This window comes from Saccopteryx leptura, chromosome 11 (assembly GCF_036850995.1).
Source record: "Saccopteryx leptura isolate mSacLep1 chromosome 11, mSacLep1_pri_phased_curated, whole genome shotgun sequence".
Classification (NCBI taxonomy): Eukaryota; Metazoa; Chordata; class Mammalia; order Chiroptera; family Emballonuridae; genus Saccopteryx; species Saccopteryx leptura.
This window is the reverse complement of record NC_089513.1, coordinates 13,087,636-13,105,485: the sequence shown is the minus strand read 5'-3', so window position 1 is coordinate 13,105,485 and position 17,850 is coordinate 13,087,636. Positions and strand designations below refer to the sequence as shown.

The following is a 17,850-nucleotide window of genomic DNA, read 5'->3' as shown; positions in this document are numbered from 1 at the left end:
AATCTAGTTTTTTTTAAATGCTAAACTTATTAGTCAGAGTTGAGATTAGAATAAAATGGGAGGTTAGAAACTATTATCAATATGAAGACATATTTTTAATTTATTTTCCAGTTACAGTTGACATACACTATTGGATTAGTTTCAGGTGTACAACATAGTAATTAGACATTTGTATAACTATGCAGTGATCACCCCAGTAAGTCTGGTACTAGTCTGACACCATACGTAGTAATTAGAGTGTTATCCAACTATATTCCCTGTGCTGCACTTTACATCCCGTGACTATTTTCCTAACTGGCAATTTGTACCTCTTAATCCCTTTCAACTTTTTCGCCCATCCCCCCAGCCCCCTCCAGTCTGCTGACCACCAATCTGTTCTCTTTTTATAAAGATATTTTAATGATTCTCTGAGGAACGGGAAAAAGGATTAGGGTGAGCAGAGCTGGCATGGTGGATATAACTTTGTCTTTGCTGCCAAAGCACTTCTCCAGCCTCTGCACAGAGGCAGCGGATAGAGATGGGCGTGTCAGGCCCAGGGGGAAAGGTTCGCATCTGGAAAGGATTTGTTAGCTATTCCTTACAGCTCTTTGATGGAGTTGCCAATATTTCCCCTACAGATGTGGGGGAACCAGCAAGGCAATAGCAGGAGGAAGCTGTTCGTGCAGACTTGACTCATCTGGAGCTAGAGGGCAGGGAGCTAACACATGGAGGCCACAGCAGATAAGCCGAAAAGAAAGAGCCCAGTATGGCAGAGCGAGGGAAGAAAACTGGGCAAAGCAGCACAGATTGCACAAACTGCAGTGTGGCGGCCGTCGGGTGTTGTAAAATTTCAACCGGCAGACTTTGTGTGGGTTCTTGAAAATGAAAATATGTGACACCAGGGTGTTAAGATTCTGGGTAAAATTTGAGTGTGATGATTACAAACCCAATTACTGGCCCTAACAATTTATGTCTTCTTATTTCAGTGTCGCTTACCGAGTTCCATTTCCCAGGGTTTGTTGGGCAAGAAAAAAAAATTTCCTTATACCCTTCTAGGTTCTTTAACTGGCCTAATAATTAAACTGACATAAGATAGGTTAACAGGAGAAAAACACATTTTTAATTTCAAATGTATGGGATCCCCATAAAAATATGAGGCCCAAGGACATGTTGGAAAGTTGAAGCTTATGTGCCATCCTGGGCTAAGGAATGGGATTGGGGCCTGGGACTTCCAAGGAGAGGAGAGTAAATCACAGGACAAGAAGAACAGATGTTCAGTAATTAGCTATTTGCCTTGCCGTGTAGATGGATCATTCAGATCAAAGTTATCTCTGGTAATAGCTTTCCCCCATCGGCATTCTTCTAGGTACTTTGTGGTGGCATATCTTGCTCTGCTTGGGGTCCTATAACAACCTCTCTCTGTTTCTCTAAAATTAATCCATAAATTAAAAATAAAAAAGGAAGCCTTATAACAAAATATTATAACCTGGGCAGTTTAAGACACATGACTCCAGTCTTCACCTCTGTTGTCACATGGAGCAAGTTGGATGTAGACTGCTTAGGGGATATTTTATAGCTTCATATTCATTTTTGAAATATCCCCTAATTTTTGTGAGCAGTATATTAAAAGCCAGCAGCCCTTTCTAATGTCAGTCTTGTGTTTTGAAATAAGAGATATGAAAACACTTGGAAAAAATATAAAGTATTTATAGGCAAGTGTTATTAATACAATCTTTTTTCTCTCTCTCTTGGTAGATATTTTAAGATTCAGAAATGCTTCCTTTTTGGCTCCTCCTCTCTTTACAATGAATGCTTCCTCCTCGCCTGGTGGGGGTGTGGCCAGGTGTGCTACTGGAACGTTCCCCCTTGACGCGTTTGTGGCCATGTGTCTGTGAGTACAGGCATCTGCTATACCCGGTTGGGATGTGTGTGTGGGGGCTGTTCTATCAACTCCTACTCACCAGCCACACTGAGCCCTTTAATCTTTAGTCCTTGAAAGATGTCTGGCCAATGCTCCCCATGTGCAGGGAGATTACCATTCACCCTAAACAAGAAAATGCAGGAGTTCGAGGTAGGCTGGCCACACCCAGATGTGACTGGATTTTGTGGTCCCTGAGAGAAGTACCCTGTCCCCAAATACTGTATTTCCCATGTATAAGACGCTCTCATGTATAAGACACACCTTAATTTTGGGGCCTGAAATTTGAAAAAAATGTATTACATAAAGTTGTTGAACTCAAGTTTTATTCATCGTAAAATTCATACAGTTCCTCATCACTGTCAAAACTCCCATCCATTAGCTTGTCCTCATCTGTGTCTGATGACGAATCACTATCTTCATATATTTCTTTTGTCTTCAATTACAAATGGCATTTGAAATGCCACAACCACTGTATGAGATGCACCCAGTTTTTAGACCCCAAATTTTTCGAAAAAGAGTGCGTCTTATACATGGGGAAATATAGTATTCCTGTTCCTATCGTGTGACCACTGAAGACGAATTTCTCTTATTTGAGGGATGGCTTCTTTCACAAACAGCTCAGTGGTCTTGCCTGTTACTTCTTGTTTGCATTTTGCCTTGCTTCTTATGAGTAACTAACAGAATTGCTGGTCCCTAGCTTGAATCACTTGGTACGATGCTTTCCTGAAAACCTCATTTGAACTGCCCCCTAGTAGGAGGCGTCTGCTTCATCACCCTGTCACCAGCCAGCATCCACAGCTACCTTTATAAAAACTGTACCAATTTGATAGATAAGTAAGTTGGTTTAGTTTGCATTTTTAAAAATTGGTAATGAGGGTTTTTCCCCCTAAGTTTATTCCTCTGCTGTTCACAGTCTCTTCTCCCTTTTCCATGTGTGTGTGCTATTTGGTTTCTTAGATATTTTTTAAGTTCATTATATAAAGTATATGAATCCTTATATCAGCTGCAAATATTGGGAGATATTTTCATTTTCATTGCTGTTGGTTTATCTCCGATTTTGTGTGTGTGTGTGTGGCAGAGACAGAGAGAGTCAGAGAGAGGGACAGATAGGGACAGACAGACAGAAAGGGAGAGAGATGAGAAACATCAATTCTTTGTTGTGGCTCCTTAGTTGTTCATTGATTGATTTCTCATATGTGCCTTGATGGGGGAGGAAGGGGGCTACAGCAGACTGAGTGATCCCTTGCTCGAGCCAGTGACCTTGGGCTCAAGCTGGGGAGCTTTGCTCAAACCAGATGAGCCCGTGCTCAAGCTGGCGACCTTGGAGTCTCGCACCTGGGTTCTCCACATCCCAGTCCAATGCTCTATCCTCTGCACCACTGCCTGGTCAGGCCAATTTTAATTTTTTTTTTTTTTTACAATTATAATAAAGGCTTTTGTGAAATCCATTAATCTCTTACTTTGTAATTTCTTTCATTTATTTGTTCTTAGAGAGCTACTTCCCACATTTAAGAGTGTTAGAAATTTACCTGTCTCCCAGTAGGGGGCTCAAGTGGCCTTGTGTTTGCCGGCCGATTTCTCTGCATCTCACTGGTATGGTGTTGGGGTGAGGGAAGGCCTGTCCACAGTGTCTGTGTTCTCCCTGCAGGTTCCTCACCCTGCTTGGCCTCGTCCTTCCTCTGGCTGGGACTGCGTATGTGGCAGCCGGGGTGTGGCGGTCAGATCATGGGGCGTCCCCCGCACATGGGGCACCTTCGGCCACTTACGGGAGTCTGCCTTTGAGAGCGACAGAGAGGAGTGGACCAGGAACCAGAATCGGGTTGGAAACCCAACAGTGGACGGGTTGCCTGGCTCATCTCTCGCTGACAGGAACCCCGAGCAGAGGAAAAAGTAGGCATTTTAATAAACTAAGACACTCCTGAGAGGTGACTTAGATGACTGGAAAAGAATTCCAACAGGGCTGGACTCGAGAGGATGTTCAACGCCCATGTGAAGGTTGGGTCTCCGCAATTCACAACCGAGACTTGGTTCACCACCTCTGCTTTAAGGCGAGGTCCCTAAAAACAGTGCTTTATTTCTCAGGTACAGTTATCCAGTGTGTTTCCATGCTACTCAAGACTAGGTCAGCGCAGAGCTTGGGTTTCTCTGTAGTAATCCTCTAAGGAACAAGTCCGTGATCTCAATGTCTATTTTCAGTGTCATAGCCACACAGATGACTCACAGAACCTTCCTGGCATGGCCACGGTAAATGATTTACATGTACATGAAGCCGGGGCGTGGGGGGCGGGGGAAGTGAGTATGCAACACAGCTGATTAAAACACAGAAGAGTGCATCTGAGCCAGAAACAGATACCTGCATAGTGTAGCAAGAGGCTGGATCTCAGGGAATCACGTTGTGTTGTCTTTTACTTAAAAATCGGGAGCGTTACCTTCATTTCCACCTGCCCATAAGCAAAGCAAAGAGAACACACACACACACACACACACACACACACACACAGACACACACACACACACACAGACACACACACACACACAACCTGAAGCAAGAATAGCCTTGTCATGTATACACCTTCAGGACATGTGATATAATTTTTGGCAGAGCCTCCGTAGGTCCACACAATTGTCCTTGTCCTTCAGAGGGCATCCTCATGACATCATCAGATTCTGTTTGGATCTTCAGGCAAAAAAACAAAACAAAAGCAACACCAACAAAAAACCCAACAACAAGGAAAGCTACAAGGAACATGTTGGTAGTCCCCAGATCGGAAGCCGGCGACCAGATTGGGGGCTCCCTTGGACCCCGCCGTGACGGGCAGTGTTCGTTGTTAGGCTTCTGTGCAGAGTCAGTCTCTGTTGCCCGCGTGTTCTACGCGGGGGCCCTGGGCTGGCCCTCTGGGGCCTCAGAAAAGAAATTTACTTGTTCTCTTGTTTCGATGACAGCCCCATCAAATTTTGAGGACAGGTGTGATGGCCTTCCCCGAGGCTCAGAACCCCTCAATTATTTCTTACATGGCTGGCTCCCTAGTTCCCTGATAGAAGTTCCACAGTGGGTAAGGCACAGAGAGCTCAAGCTTAGCAGTCCCCATACAAACCTGCCTCACTTTCCAACTCTGCCCTCAGTCGGGTTGTTTGGTCTTTAGGAACCTCAGTTTCCACATGTGTAAAATGGGGGCATAGGAAGGGATTTGTTGAAGGAATTAATTGAGGTGGTGTCCTTACCTCCTCCCTCCTGGTTGTTCCTTTTCTCATTCTCTTGGGTTAGGCCAGGAGAGGGGTATGGGTAGGCTCTCAGTGTGGTCTTGCTACACTGACCTCCCGGAGTTAGACTGGGTTCCAGCGAACTGCTGTGTGCTTCTAACTGTCACACTGAGGGTGAGCCTACAGTTAACTAAATCCACCACAGCTGGTCATCGGTAGAAGGCTCGCCCAAGAGCCTTGCTTTTTAAGGCCAGATCACAGGATTTAGGACAGACACACCTGGTTTGGTGTCAAGAATCAGCCACTGAAATTCTAGTTTCTTCACCCAAAAGGACACTCCCCATGATTGGGAAACCAAGCTTATGTTAGCTTTTTTAATAGCTATATTTAACGGAGGCCTCAAAATAGGGGGTTTCCGTGTTCTGTAGCGTAGCATTTTTTTTGTACTTCACACCATCAGAGTGAAATGCCACATCCCTGAGTGTTTGAGCGTAGAGATCGAGGTGGGAGACCCGCTTCAGCCTCTCTTCCCGCCGCGCTCATGCTCCCAGCGAGTCAAATCGACATGAGACCGCTGAGTCTTCTGAGGCTCGGGGCCTGAGTGGGTATTTCAGGTTCCTCGTTCTTCATCCTCCAAATAATCACTGCATTTGCTCAGTGTGGTTCCCTGTTACAGGAGCCTGTCCTCTGCTGTTTCCGTGAGGAAAATACGCGCGAATGTTTGAGGCTATTTTTGTGAAAGAAGTCGCTGAGGACCTCAGCGTTCTCCTGCTCTGTACGCATTGCTTACGGTGGGCTCATGGTAACGGCAACTGAGAGGCTCCACAGGGAATTAAAATTTTTTTTAAATTTATTGATTTTTAGAGAGAGAGATAAAAAAACATTGATTGGTTTCTCCACTCATCTATGCATTCACTGGCTGATTCTTGTATGTCCTCTGACCAGGGATCAAACTTCTGAGCTTGGTATATCAGGACGATGCTCTAACCAACTGAGCTACCCAGCCAGGGGCTGTTGCCAAGGCTTTTAAAGCCCTATCCTAGCCAGCAGTTCTTGAAGCTGGCGACCATCAGAATCTCCCGGGGCTTCTCACCCCCAAAGAGTCTGATTTAGTAGGTCAGCGGTTGGACCTGAGAATGCATTTCTAACTAGGTCCCGGGTGATGGCCCGGGATGACCACCTGCACCCTTTGACCTGCCCCTCCTGGTGCTCCTGTTCTTTTCCACTCACAAAAGCTTGAAGTGGCGCTCAGGAAGGCCGTCTTCCCTAGCGGCCAGTGCTTTTCCGAAGATTTGCTAAGCAGCTGCTCATTAAGTTGACCCACAAGTCAACTTTAGCTGGAAAGAAAGAAATTAATGATAGCAGTGTGTATTCAGTATTTGCTTGCCAAGTTAGGCGTTGAGCCAGATGTCTGAAAAACGTTCTCAAAACTTCACAAGAACCCTGCCCCGAAGTGTGCTTAATTGCAAAGTGAGGAAACGGGCCCAGGGAGGCTAAGGATGTGGTGGACCCCGGCAGAACCCAGGTCCTGTGTCTCTCCGCTCAGTCTGTGGCTTCCTGGGGCACAGAGGGGAGCCAGAGGGTGCTCAGTGTGGACTGCTCGTTGTGCTGGGGCCCTGCCAACTCCTGCCAAGTGAAAAGTCCTCTAACCCAGAGGCTGAGCTGTGTGCCTTTGGCAGGCCCATCTGAGAGCCATTCCAGTGGAAAGGGCACTGTTATGGCTGGAACCTCAAAATGTTAGGCAATTACATTCTTCTATGTAAGAAATTGATTTGCTTTCCAGAGCTTGGTTAGAAGCCAGCTCTTGCTTGTGATAAATCTGAATTCTGCAAGGACTTCCGGTGCCCTTAATGTTTAAGGCGCCAAACGACGTTCAGGAGAAAACATGAGTCTCTTGGCGATAGCTTGAACTTTGGAGCCACCCCATTGGCTCTTAGAACGAGTTAAATTAAATTTAAAAAATAAGGGAAATAAATTAAGTTGAAGGGATGAACTATATTCTTAAAGCCGTAGGGCTTAAAATAGTGTGCATCCTAGCTATGTTACTATCTATCTCACCTGTTTGTTACAATAGTCCTGTGATTAAAGATCCACTCCGATTCTCATTTGGCAGATGTGAAAAACTAGCCACAGAGAAGTTAATTTACTTGCCGGAGGTCACAGAGCGAGAGTAACAGCTCTGTGTAACAGCCGGACTCAGAGCCAGGAATGTCTGCCTGGAAGGCCCATACCCTTAGTTCTGGGCCACCTGCCCCTCTGTTTTCACACCTGTACCTTGACTGGTAGGGATGTTATTTGCAAGTGGTTCATTCTTGGGAGAAGACCAGAGATACCATTTCTAGAAAAACGCTGGTCTCACCGATGTCTAAGTTCCTCTCCCCCCACCCCTTTCTAACATGGAACTGCGGTCAGGCATCGGTGTCTTGGGGCCTGAACTTGGGCCGTGTATTCCGTGCAAGGCAGTGTAGGCGTCAACCTCGAATTATGTCTGTTCGGCAAAGTCAAGTTTCACTGGGGAAGGAGACCAAGTCTAAAGGTCAACATATAGATCAATAGGGAATTGTGGAGAACTGACCTGGCTAGTCCAGGGTCACAGTGAGGGAGCATCTGGGTAACAGCTAGGTCACTGGCGTGTGTGCTAGCTCTGGTTTGTGGGGCAGCATGTGGGCTGGGCTGGCTTTCAGGGTGGGCACTGACACCTTTGCTCTCGCCCAGGATTTCTAGGAGCCGTGGACCGTGCTCTGAAATGCTTTTCTTGGCAGAAGAATGTGCCGGCCATCTGGACTACCAAGACGCCAGGAAGCCCATGCCCTGCACTGAATGGCATCCGGGTCTTGAGCCTCCTCTGGGTCATGTCGGGACACACCAGTCAGATGACCGCATGGCTGTCATTGGGTGCGAACTGATGAGCCTTCCTGAGCATCTTTTGTGTGAGGGCATCACGCTGGACTGTGGGATGGGAGGCCGCAGCCCTCCTTCTGCTTTAGAGGTGTGACTGTGACCTCCCATAAGTAAATTCCCGGGCCAGTGTCCCGTGGCTGCTCTACCCCCGTCAAGGTATAAATCTGGCACTGCCGACCAGGTGAATAGTGATACCTAAGTATTGTATTTTCTCTCATCATGATTAATAAAACCAGAAACTAACATTTTTTTCCTCCTGGAGAAACAGGCAAGCATAAATTAATATCGTGCATTGGCAAAATCAGTATTTCTCGACCTCCAAGCTGCTACCCTCCTGAAGCACTCCCGGGGCAGTCTCTCACTGGGGGCCGTGGACACGCGTCAGAATGGGGCAGGGAAGCCAGGGTAGTGGGAAGAATCTCGCAAGAGACCCGCAGATGTACCTGAACAGGTGATGTTGCTAGAGCCCCAAGCAGACTGAGGCCACTGTGACGGCACAGAGTTACAATTAGGAACTTCAGTCCCCCCCTTTTATTTTCAGTCCAAGTTCCCCCCCGTAAGTGAATTATAGGGATGCATAAAACCCTCCCCATACAGCTGAAAGTTGGAGGTGTTCCTCTCGCTATTTCCGAAAAGATAAATCGCATGATTTTTCTCCCATGAGACACTGCTTTTTATGTCTGTCACAGATAATGAGCTTGAATGGAAAACCAGAGTGCTGAAGAATCCACTGTACCTTTATTCTCGGAGCGGCCCATTCTATCTTGGGGTGGACACATTTTTCCTAATCAGGTAACATGGTGGTTTTCTCTGCTGTTGGGCTTTGTTGCCGTTTGTTTGGGGGATGTGTGCATGTGTTGCCATTCTCACTTTAGCGAGAAAAACCGAAAGGCTCACGTTCACTCACTCGGCTTTTGCTTCTGTCCCTCTCTGGACAGGACTGCTGTGACGAGCTCCTCCCCTTTGGGTTTTCAGTCTAGTAAGTGAGTTAGGGCGGCTCTCTAAGACGAGCCTTTCACAAAAGGTGATTTTATTTCTAAGAATTGTTTATTTATTTATTTATTTATTTATTTATTTATTTATTTATTTTTTCATTTTTCTGAAGCTGGAAACAGGGAGAGACAGTCAGACAGACTCCCGCATGCGCCCGACCGGGATCCACCCGGCACGCCCACCAGGGGCGGTGCTCTGCCCCCCAGGGGGCGATGCTCTGCCCATCCTGGGCGTCGCCATATTGCGACCAGAGCCACTCTAGCGCCTGAGGCAGAGGCCACAGAGCCATCCCCTGCGCCCGGGCCATCTTTGCTCCAATGGAGCCTCGGCTGCGGGAGGGGAAGAGAGAGACAGAGAGGAAAGCGCGGCGGAGGGGTGGAGAAGCAAATGGGCGCTTCTCCTATGTGCCCTGGCCGGGAATCGAACCCGGGTCCTCCGCACGCTAGGCCGACGCTCTACCGCTGAGCCAACCGGCCAGGGCTCTAAGAATTGTTTATTTTAGTGGTTCTCAAATTCTGTCCGTGGACTGATGTAAATCCATGATACGGTTCCCAGTTCTCCCTACAGTAAAATGTAAAAAAAAAAGAAAGAAAATAGTGTATTGTTTCATAAAGCTATGTTGATTTAAACGAGCTACTAAGAGCTAAATTTCTTAATTGTTTGGCGAGCGTCAGCAACCTTGTGACGTACTTTGCAGCATTACCTCGTATAATCCTCATGATGTCCCTGTGCAGTAGGGACCATTATTAAAACCCCCATTTTTGCCTGACCAGGCAGTGGCACAGTGGATAGAGTATTGGACTGGGATGTGGGAGACCCAGGTTCGAGACACTGAGGTCACCAGCTTGAGCACGGGCTCATCTGGTTTGAGCAAGGCTCACCAGCTTGAGCCCAAGGTCACTGGCTCCAGGAAGGGGTCACTTGGTCTGCTGTAGCTCCCCGGTCAAGGCACATATGAGCTAGCAATCAATGAACAACTAAGGAGCCACAACGAAGAATTGATGTTTCTCATCTCTCTCCCTTCCTATCTGTCTGTCCCTATCTGTCCCTCTTTCTGACTCTTTCTGTCTTTATCACCACCAAAAAATAAAATAAAATAAAAATAAATAAATAAAACCCCCATTTTTTTTTTAGTTGAGGCAAAATTCACATAACATAAAACTAATCACTTAAAGCGAACAATTCAGAGCCTGACCTGTGGTGGCGCAGTGGATAAAGCGTCAACCTGGAATGCTGAGGTCGCCAGTTCAAAACCCTGGGCTTGCCTGGTCAAGGCACATATGGGAGTTGATGCTTCCTGCTCCTCCCCCCTTCTCTCTCTCTCTGTCTCTCTTCTCTAAAATGAATAAATAAAAATAAAATAAAATAAAATAAAGTGAACAATTCAGCGGCATTTAGCATGTTCATGATGTTGTGCAAGCACCACGTCTGTCTATACAGTTTCCAGCATCTTCATCATCCCCACGGGAAACCTCATGCCTCTTAATTCAGAAGGTACTCGCTAGCTACCCTCCCCCAGTTCTTGGACACCTGTTCTCTGTGTTTGTGACTTTACCTGTTCTGAACAGTTCATATAAACAGATTGTGTAATGTATGACCTTTTGTGCCTGGCTTCGGTCATTTAGCATGATGTCTTTGAGGTTCATCTACGCTGTAGCAGGTATCAGTACTTCATTCTTATTATGGCTAGTATTCCATTGTTCTGATGGACCACAGAATATCTCTTTGTAAAAGGCGAAAGATTTATGCGATCTGAAGAGAAACCAGAGTATGTCTCTTTGAAGGGAAGGAATTTGAGATTGAGGGGGAGAGTTCAGGTGGACCCATGATTTAAACCCAGGCAGTCTGACTCTGGAATTCATGTCTTAGCCATTGTTCTTCTTCTGAGTTAGATAGCCCTTCCTTCCCAGGGAGATGTGGTGGTAGATAGCAGCTCTTTTTATCAGATACTAAGTATCCATCTATTCAACCATGATCTATTGAACGTGTACTTGCCAGGCATTGTTCTAGGTCCTGAGATACATCAGTGCATGATAGGAGCAAGAACCTCCCATGGTACTTCCATTAGTGTGTGTGTGTGCATGGGAAACCAGCAATAAACATATAAATAAACAAGAAACAATCTGATGGCCATAAATGTCAGGAAAGAAAGAAGGATATAGAATGGGTTGCTGTTTCAGCAGGTTTGGAGAAGGCTTGTCTGATGAGCGGCCATTTGATCTGAGACCTGAATGGCCAGGAGAAGCCAGCCATGGGAAAACCCAGGATAAGGAACTTCAGGCAGAGGGAACAGCCAGTGCACAGGAGCTAAGGCAAGACACAGTGAGCTTTGTCAAAGGGCACGAGGGGCCACAGGTCATCCTGAGCCATCAGTGGGAAACTGAGACAACAGAGAGAAGGCTGAAGCATCATGCAGGTGAGGGGTGGAGGAAAGGGCAAAGAAGAAGGCGGGAGAAAGGGGCGGGGCCCGGCCATGGAGGACCTGGTAGCAACGCAAGGAGTCTGGACGGGAGTCTCTGAAATGGGAAGTCACTGGATTGCTTTTGTTTGGAAAGTGATATGATCTGACATTTTAAAATAATCCCTGTCTCCCACATTAATAACAGATCTAAGAAGGGCAGAGTGAGAAGCCTGGCAATCAATCAGTGACCTTTATCGAATTTCAGATGAGAAATGCAAAGACTTGGGCTGGGTGGTGGCGGCTGGGATTGAGAGGTCGTTGTCTAGATATGTTTTAGAACTGGAATGGTCAGAACATGATGGATAAGATGTGAAATGTGAAAAAAAAGGGGGAGTTAGGGCGACTTCTAGGCTTTGGCTTTGGAAACTGAGGAGATGGTGATGTTAGTAACTGACATGGAAAAGATCAGAGGAGAAGCAGGGTTTGGAGAGGAAAGTCAAACTTTCTGCTTCGGACGAGTTAAGGTGAAAAGACCTCTCAGACATCCATGCAGAGATGTTAGGTAAGTGGTTGGCTGTTTGTCTGGAGCTCAGAGGCAAGGTCAAGGCTGGAGATGGGAATTTTGGAATACTTGGATCCAGTGGTCTTGAAAGCCACAGTGCTGAATCAGATCATGCTGGGAGGGGCATGAAATAACAGACCAGGGATGAATCCTAGGACATCTGCTGCCCCAACCTTTAGGAGCTGGAACTAGGAAGAGCAGGCTGAGAGGAGTTTGATGAGCCGGAGGAAGGGACCACTAACCACTCGTCTTCTGCAAGATTTCCCTAGTAGCTCGGTGGCTTGCTCCCCCTTCTCTGTCAGGTTGTTACTCACTGGTCACCTATATAAGGCCTGTTTTGTCCCTCTACTTAAAATGGACCTTCCCAGGCCCTGGCCAGGCAGCTCAGTTGAGCATTGTCCCCATACACCAGCGTCGCAGGCTCTCTCTTTCTTGTTGGTCTCCATGGGAATGTAAGGCAGGATATTTTCTGTCCTGTGTGCAGCTCTCTCCAGCACCAAAAGCAGTGCCAGGCATGTAGTACTGCCCAATAAACAGCTGTCGAAATGGCTACTAAATTGTTTTGTCTCAAGACTCTGTGATAGCTTCTCGGGCCAAGGCAGAAAACATAGGGCACAGAATAAGCGGACACCTGTCCACTTGGGTAACAGCTCATGCTTGGAGGTGGCAAGGTGACAACAGAGAGTAGCCCAGACAGGCAAGGGGTAGAGTCCACCCTCAGCAGCCAACCCGGCAGAGATACGGAACCGCTGGGCACCAGCCTTTCCAACAAGGCACAGCTGAACCTAACCAGGAAGTGAAGCCCACCCACAGCCCACCCACAGCCCACCCACAGCCCAGCAAAGACCAGAACTCCGTTCCCAGCAAAAGAGGCTAGTAAGAACAGAGCAAAAAACCCCACGCTATATGCCGAATGCACTGATGGGCAGAGTGCCAAGCCCTGGGCGGGCGCTTGGCAAGGACACATCAGGATGGCTGGAGCCCAAACCCAAACTCAAGCTGCAGAGTTGCCACTAGGAGGGAACAAAGAAGGGCAGGAGAGGCCGCCGGCCAGCCTGGGTGCTCCATGGGGAACTGAGACAACAGGAGCCACTGGGTCAGCCCTGAGATTCCAAACCACAGGTTACTGAAATTCCAAATGTCCAAGAAAACTACACATCTAAGCCCCCCCCCCCCCCAACTAAGCTCCATCTGAGGCCTCAGAGGACTGTGCCTGTTGTCAGCAGTCCTGAGAGCCTGGTCCCTACACAGCCACACAAGTATCACCTGGGAGCTTGTCAGAAATGCAAGTTCTCAGGCCCCAGCCAGAATCAGATACCTGGGCTGGTCCAAGCCTCCAGCTGCTGCCACTGCCACCACAGATTGGGAGCCACCGAGTGAGCCCCAGGGAGAGATGGACGGTGGACCTTGAAGCCACGTAGACCCCAACATTGTCTAGGAGATAAATGCATTTTTTTCTTTATCCCTGTTTGCTTTTATTTTTTATTGTCAGTCTTGGTAACTATCTTTTTTCCTTCCAATTTTCATTTCATTACTTTATAAAGTACATACAGTCCCTTAAGTAAACATGTGTTTGAACCGTGGAAACGTTCCTTACTGTGAGACCTCGTAGGATCATTATGCGGAGAGCTCGAAATCTCCCGCCCCATACAGTTCTCACAATGAACCATAAAGCCCGGCCCGTAGCAGGCCCATCTTTACAGACGAGGAAGTTGATATTCAGAGGTGAACTAATTTGTCCACGTCCTCCAGCTGGGAAAGTTTGAATCAGAAGTCAAATATAATGTTTGTTTTATGGTGAAACTATGTCTTAACCACTGAGTCACTGATGGGCTTACACAGGAAAACCAAAGACACGAATAACCAGCCAGTGATGGTTTAGAATTCTCCCCTTCCTTTCAGGGTGACTTCCTACATCTCTATTGCAGGAATTCACTCCTTCGCAGTCTGTTTAGGTCTCTGGCTCTTTCTCCGTCTCTGGGAACTACTTATTTTGCTCAGCGCCTGTTTTCCTGCCAGACTTTCCCTTTGTCCTGTCTTCATGAACTTGAAAGCTGGCTGGTGCATGCCTGCACACAGAGGCCCGGTCTTGCTTAGCAACCGTGCTGGCGGGGGCGGGAGGAGCCAGTCACGCTGAGAGGAAAGGCTTGCCCTGGCCCCAGAGTCATTCTTTCCCCAACTTCGGAGGAGGCCAGAATCAGGATCACTGTCCTGATTCCACACCTCAGCGCTCGCCCTTAGATGTTTCTATAAATGCTGTGCCTACTATAGGGGCTACTATTTGCTGCATTTCAAAAGAAAATCTAGCTGGCTGAAGATAAAGACATTCTCCAACCCTCTAGGGTCCTACCCAACACACAAGGCCTTTTACAAGAGATACATTTGTTCCTTAGGGAAACATCCACAAGGATCCTTGGTATAAAAGCCAAGATGTTGGGAAACTCACAAACTTGCTTGCCATCAAGTTATAACTCCAAGGTATAACCTTGGTTTCTCTGGCTGAATGTTCTGAGTGATGGGCCTGTCATCAGGATATGTCAGTTGAGAGTTCTCACTGGGATCTTGGGTGACACTTGTAACAGTCTTTGAGTCTTAGGTAAGCAGGATCGGCAATATTGTCACTTTTACTTAATAGGGCTGTTTATTCATCTATTTGATTATTCACTCAAATACCATTGCAAAGTAGTTTGTTATAGGTCAAGAAGCAGAAGCAACTCCAGGAGTAGTACTTGGAAACTGATATGCTGCTACAGAAATGAAAGGTCTTGGCATTATTACTGCAAAGGACCGATGAGGCAGTTGTTAGTATTCACTAGATCTTTCTGGCTCTCCTCCCTGCAGGCACTTGGTAACATTCTACTTCCTGGCCCCAATGTGGTCGGTGGGCTGCGTCACTTGGTCTGGCCATCGAGTGGTCGCTGGTGTTGCCATCATGCTGTGTATCCCTTCTGGGCCACGACGTGACTTGCTCCAGACCTCCAGACCTCTCTTACCCTCTGCCATGATCTCTGGTGGACTTGAGATAGTGGCTGCTCCGTCTGCCTGGGTCCGTAGTGAGGAAGTTGCTGAACCCGAAGTGAATGGCCGTGAGCCTGTCACATAAGCAAGAAAAAACAATTGCTGTCATAAGGAGTTGGGGGTGTTTTGTTGCTGCAGCATGACTTATCCTATCTTGATAGAAACAGCCAAATTAAGAAACCAATGATCTGGATCACTGATCAATTATTGCTGTGGCTGTTCTTCTCTTTCAGTGGCTGGTTAAGTGCAAGGTCATTTTTAAAGATGCAGCAGTCTTCAGAAAAAGGAATAACTGCTAAAGTCATATTCAGATACTATTTTAGTCGCCTTATAAGGTAGGTTGATTTGTATAATTTCTCGATTTACTATTGCTGTGTAATAATTTATGGTTTTAAAAAGTTCTTTAACCCTCTTTTGAAAGAATTTTTAACTCTGGTTGTGTATCAGTTGGTCAGAGCATCATCCTGGTACACTAAGCTTAGGGGTTCTACCCCTGGTCAAGGCACATACAAGAATCAATCAGTGAATGCATGGATGGGTGGAACAGCAGATCAATGTTTCTCTCTCTTCCTTCCTTCTTCTTCCTTTTTAAAATAAATAAATTTTAAAAATTAAAAAATTTTTTTTCAAAGAAAAATAAATGAAGAGAAATAGTTGTCTTCCCCGAATACAGCTGATTTTATTGATTTAATGGCATTTGCAGTGGACAATTCCCATTTTCACAATATTTGTCCTTATACAATTTAAGATATATTAGACCAGCGAAAGCCTCCTTATTCCTTAGCTGATGGGCAGCACATTTCAACATACTGTTAGCTTCCCATGGACCTTGTATTCCACAGGGGAATTTGAATGGCTCCGGTAAATGGGTAATATTTGGATCCTGTAAATAAGAGGGTTAATGGTAACGATATAAATCAAGTAAGACACAACCAGGAAAGGGGCTGGTTGACGCTTGGGACAATTGTCATTCTGCTGAGAAGGAGGCAGGGTGATGATCTGTGGTTGGTTGGAGCAGGATGACAACATTGGGAAGAACATGAAATCAGTGGCATAGTTGAGTGACACGTGTGTAGTAAGCCAGCCTAAGATTAAGGAGAAAGGGACCTTCAACTCAAGTAACCCAACTTCTCCATTTATATCATATCTTTTCTAAGTGAATTAGCTGTTGAATGAGAGCCCCGCTCTCTTTACTCATGGTCCATGCCCTTCCTAGACTCTCACGGAATAGGAAGGGGAGAGCTGAAATAATCTCCTGGGCTGATACAGTAGAGTGGGTAAGATCTGAGCCTGTAGCTGGTCTGCTGGACTTGTATTCTGCCTCTGTCACTTACCAGCTGTGTGACTTTGAGCAGGTGTCGTAGCCTCTCTGCGCTTGAGTTTCCTTGTCTCAAAACAGGAGAGAATAATGACATCGCTTCGCTGGACTCTCATGAGGGTTGAATGAGTAATGTATGTGGAGGACTTAGAAAGGGTGTGATGCATAGTAAGCCTTCCATAAATGTAAGTTGTCATTATTACTGTTGTTGTTGTTATCTGCACCTTTTAGCGCTTCCTGTAAATAGGCTGAGAATGAGTACAAGCTAGGGAATAGACCTCTGTTGATTTCTTTCACCGTGGCTGTGTGGTTTCTTCCCAGCCTCATGCAGTCTAGCCCTCGTCCTGCAAAGGACAGGGCGCTCTTTCTGACAGCATCACTTGTGTGTGTGGCATGGGGTCAAGTAGCCTGTCCTGCCCTGTGGTCTTCTGGAGGAGAGGGACGGGCATTTTGGCCAAGGGTCCACAGTGATAAAATGGGCTGGTTAGGGTCTGCGGTGCGGGAGTCAATGACATGGGGGGGTTCTGCCTGGTCCACTTGCTTCAGAGGAAACATTCTGCTGCTGGGGACTGAGAGCCAGGTGCGTTTCAGATAAAGCCGTGGTGGGGGGCAGGGAGAGCTCAGGTGGGGGCGGGGGATGGTGAGGCTTTGCGGGGTAGGATGGCGGCAAGGAGTCCAGTGAGTGAGTGACTGCCCTGTCTCGGCGGGAGGGCAGGGCTGGCAGTGGCGGTTGGCAGTGGCAGGGAGGGAGGGCGCGTCAAGGACACTAATTTTCTGGCCTGAGCAACATGGCAGATGGTGGTAGCATTCTTGAGACAGGGAGGTCGGAAGAGTGCCAGATTGGACCAGGAGGGAATGAGTCCAACCTGGGACAGCACTTGAACGATGGAGGGACCGCCACCAACCCGTAGTTTGAACCCGTCCTCTTTAGGGCGGACCCAGAGAAGATGTGCTGTGCTCTTTGATGTTCTGTTCATGCTGTCAGACTCACTGTTAACCACTCAGTTATGATTTATTGCCTGCCTACTTCCCTCCCGGAGGAGTGGAAGGAAGATTGTGGTCCACAACCCCTCTCTGTATCTGTCCGGGGTCCGCTGTGTGCTAGGCGCTGTGCTGAGCCCGGATGGCGTAGTAGCTAATAAACCACCCAGTGCCTCCAGGCACGGGGTTCCATTTTATTGACTAGGGAAGACAATAAACAAATAAATAGTCAACATTCTATTGCAATATGCAAATAAGTTTATAGTTGGTCAGTGATGAGAAGTGCCACAAGGTGATGATTTGGAGAAGGAGGTAAGACGGGGTCTTCCTCTGTAAGGGTGCTCAGGGAAGGTGACATTTGTCAAGAGTCTGGAAGGAGGTCAAGGAGTGTTCTAAACAAAGGAAATGCTTTGGAGAAAGAAGGGTCCATTCAGGGGGAACCAGGTGCAAAGGTCCTGAGGAGGGAGCACGCTCGGTGTTTGGAGAACCCCAAGAGCACGAGGGCGCTGGAGCAGGGAGGAGAAGGAACTGGGCCAGTGAGGCGGGGGTGGGGTAGGATGGCCCAGGTCCTGTAG

General features: G+C 47.1%; 1 protein-coding gene across 1 annotated transcript in view; it reads left to right on the top strand.

Annotated features, from left to right (window-relative positions):
• The first annotated feature begins 3,495 nt into the window (after positions 1 to 3,495).
• The window catches only part of LOC136382873 (O-acyltransferase like protein-like), a 32,973-nt gene continuing 18,618 nt past the window's right edge, over positions 3,496 to 17,850 (top strand). Inside the window, exons 1-5 of the mRNA XM_066352285.1 lie at positions 3,496 to 3,506; positions 3,549 to 3,790; positions 7,817 to 7,996; positions 8,692 to 8,794; positions 15,210 to 15,311. Coding sequence (XP_066208382.1) covers positions 3,496 to 3,506; positions 3,549 to 3,790; positions 7,817 to 7,996; positions 8,692 to 8,794; positions 15,210 to 15,311 — 638 coding nt within the window. The remainder of the gene's footprint in view (positions 3,507 to 3,548; positions 3,791 to 7,816; positions 7,997 to 8,691; positions 8,795 to 15,209; positions 15,312 to 17,850) is intronic.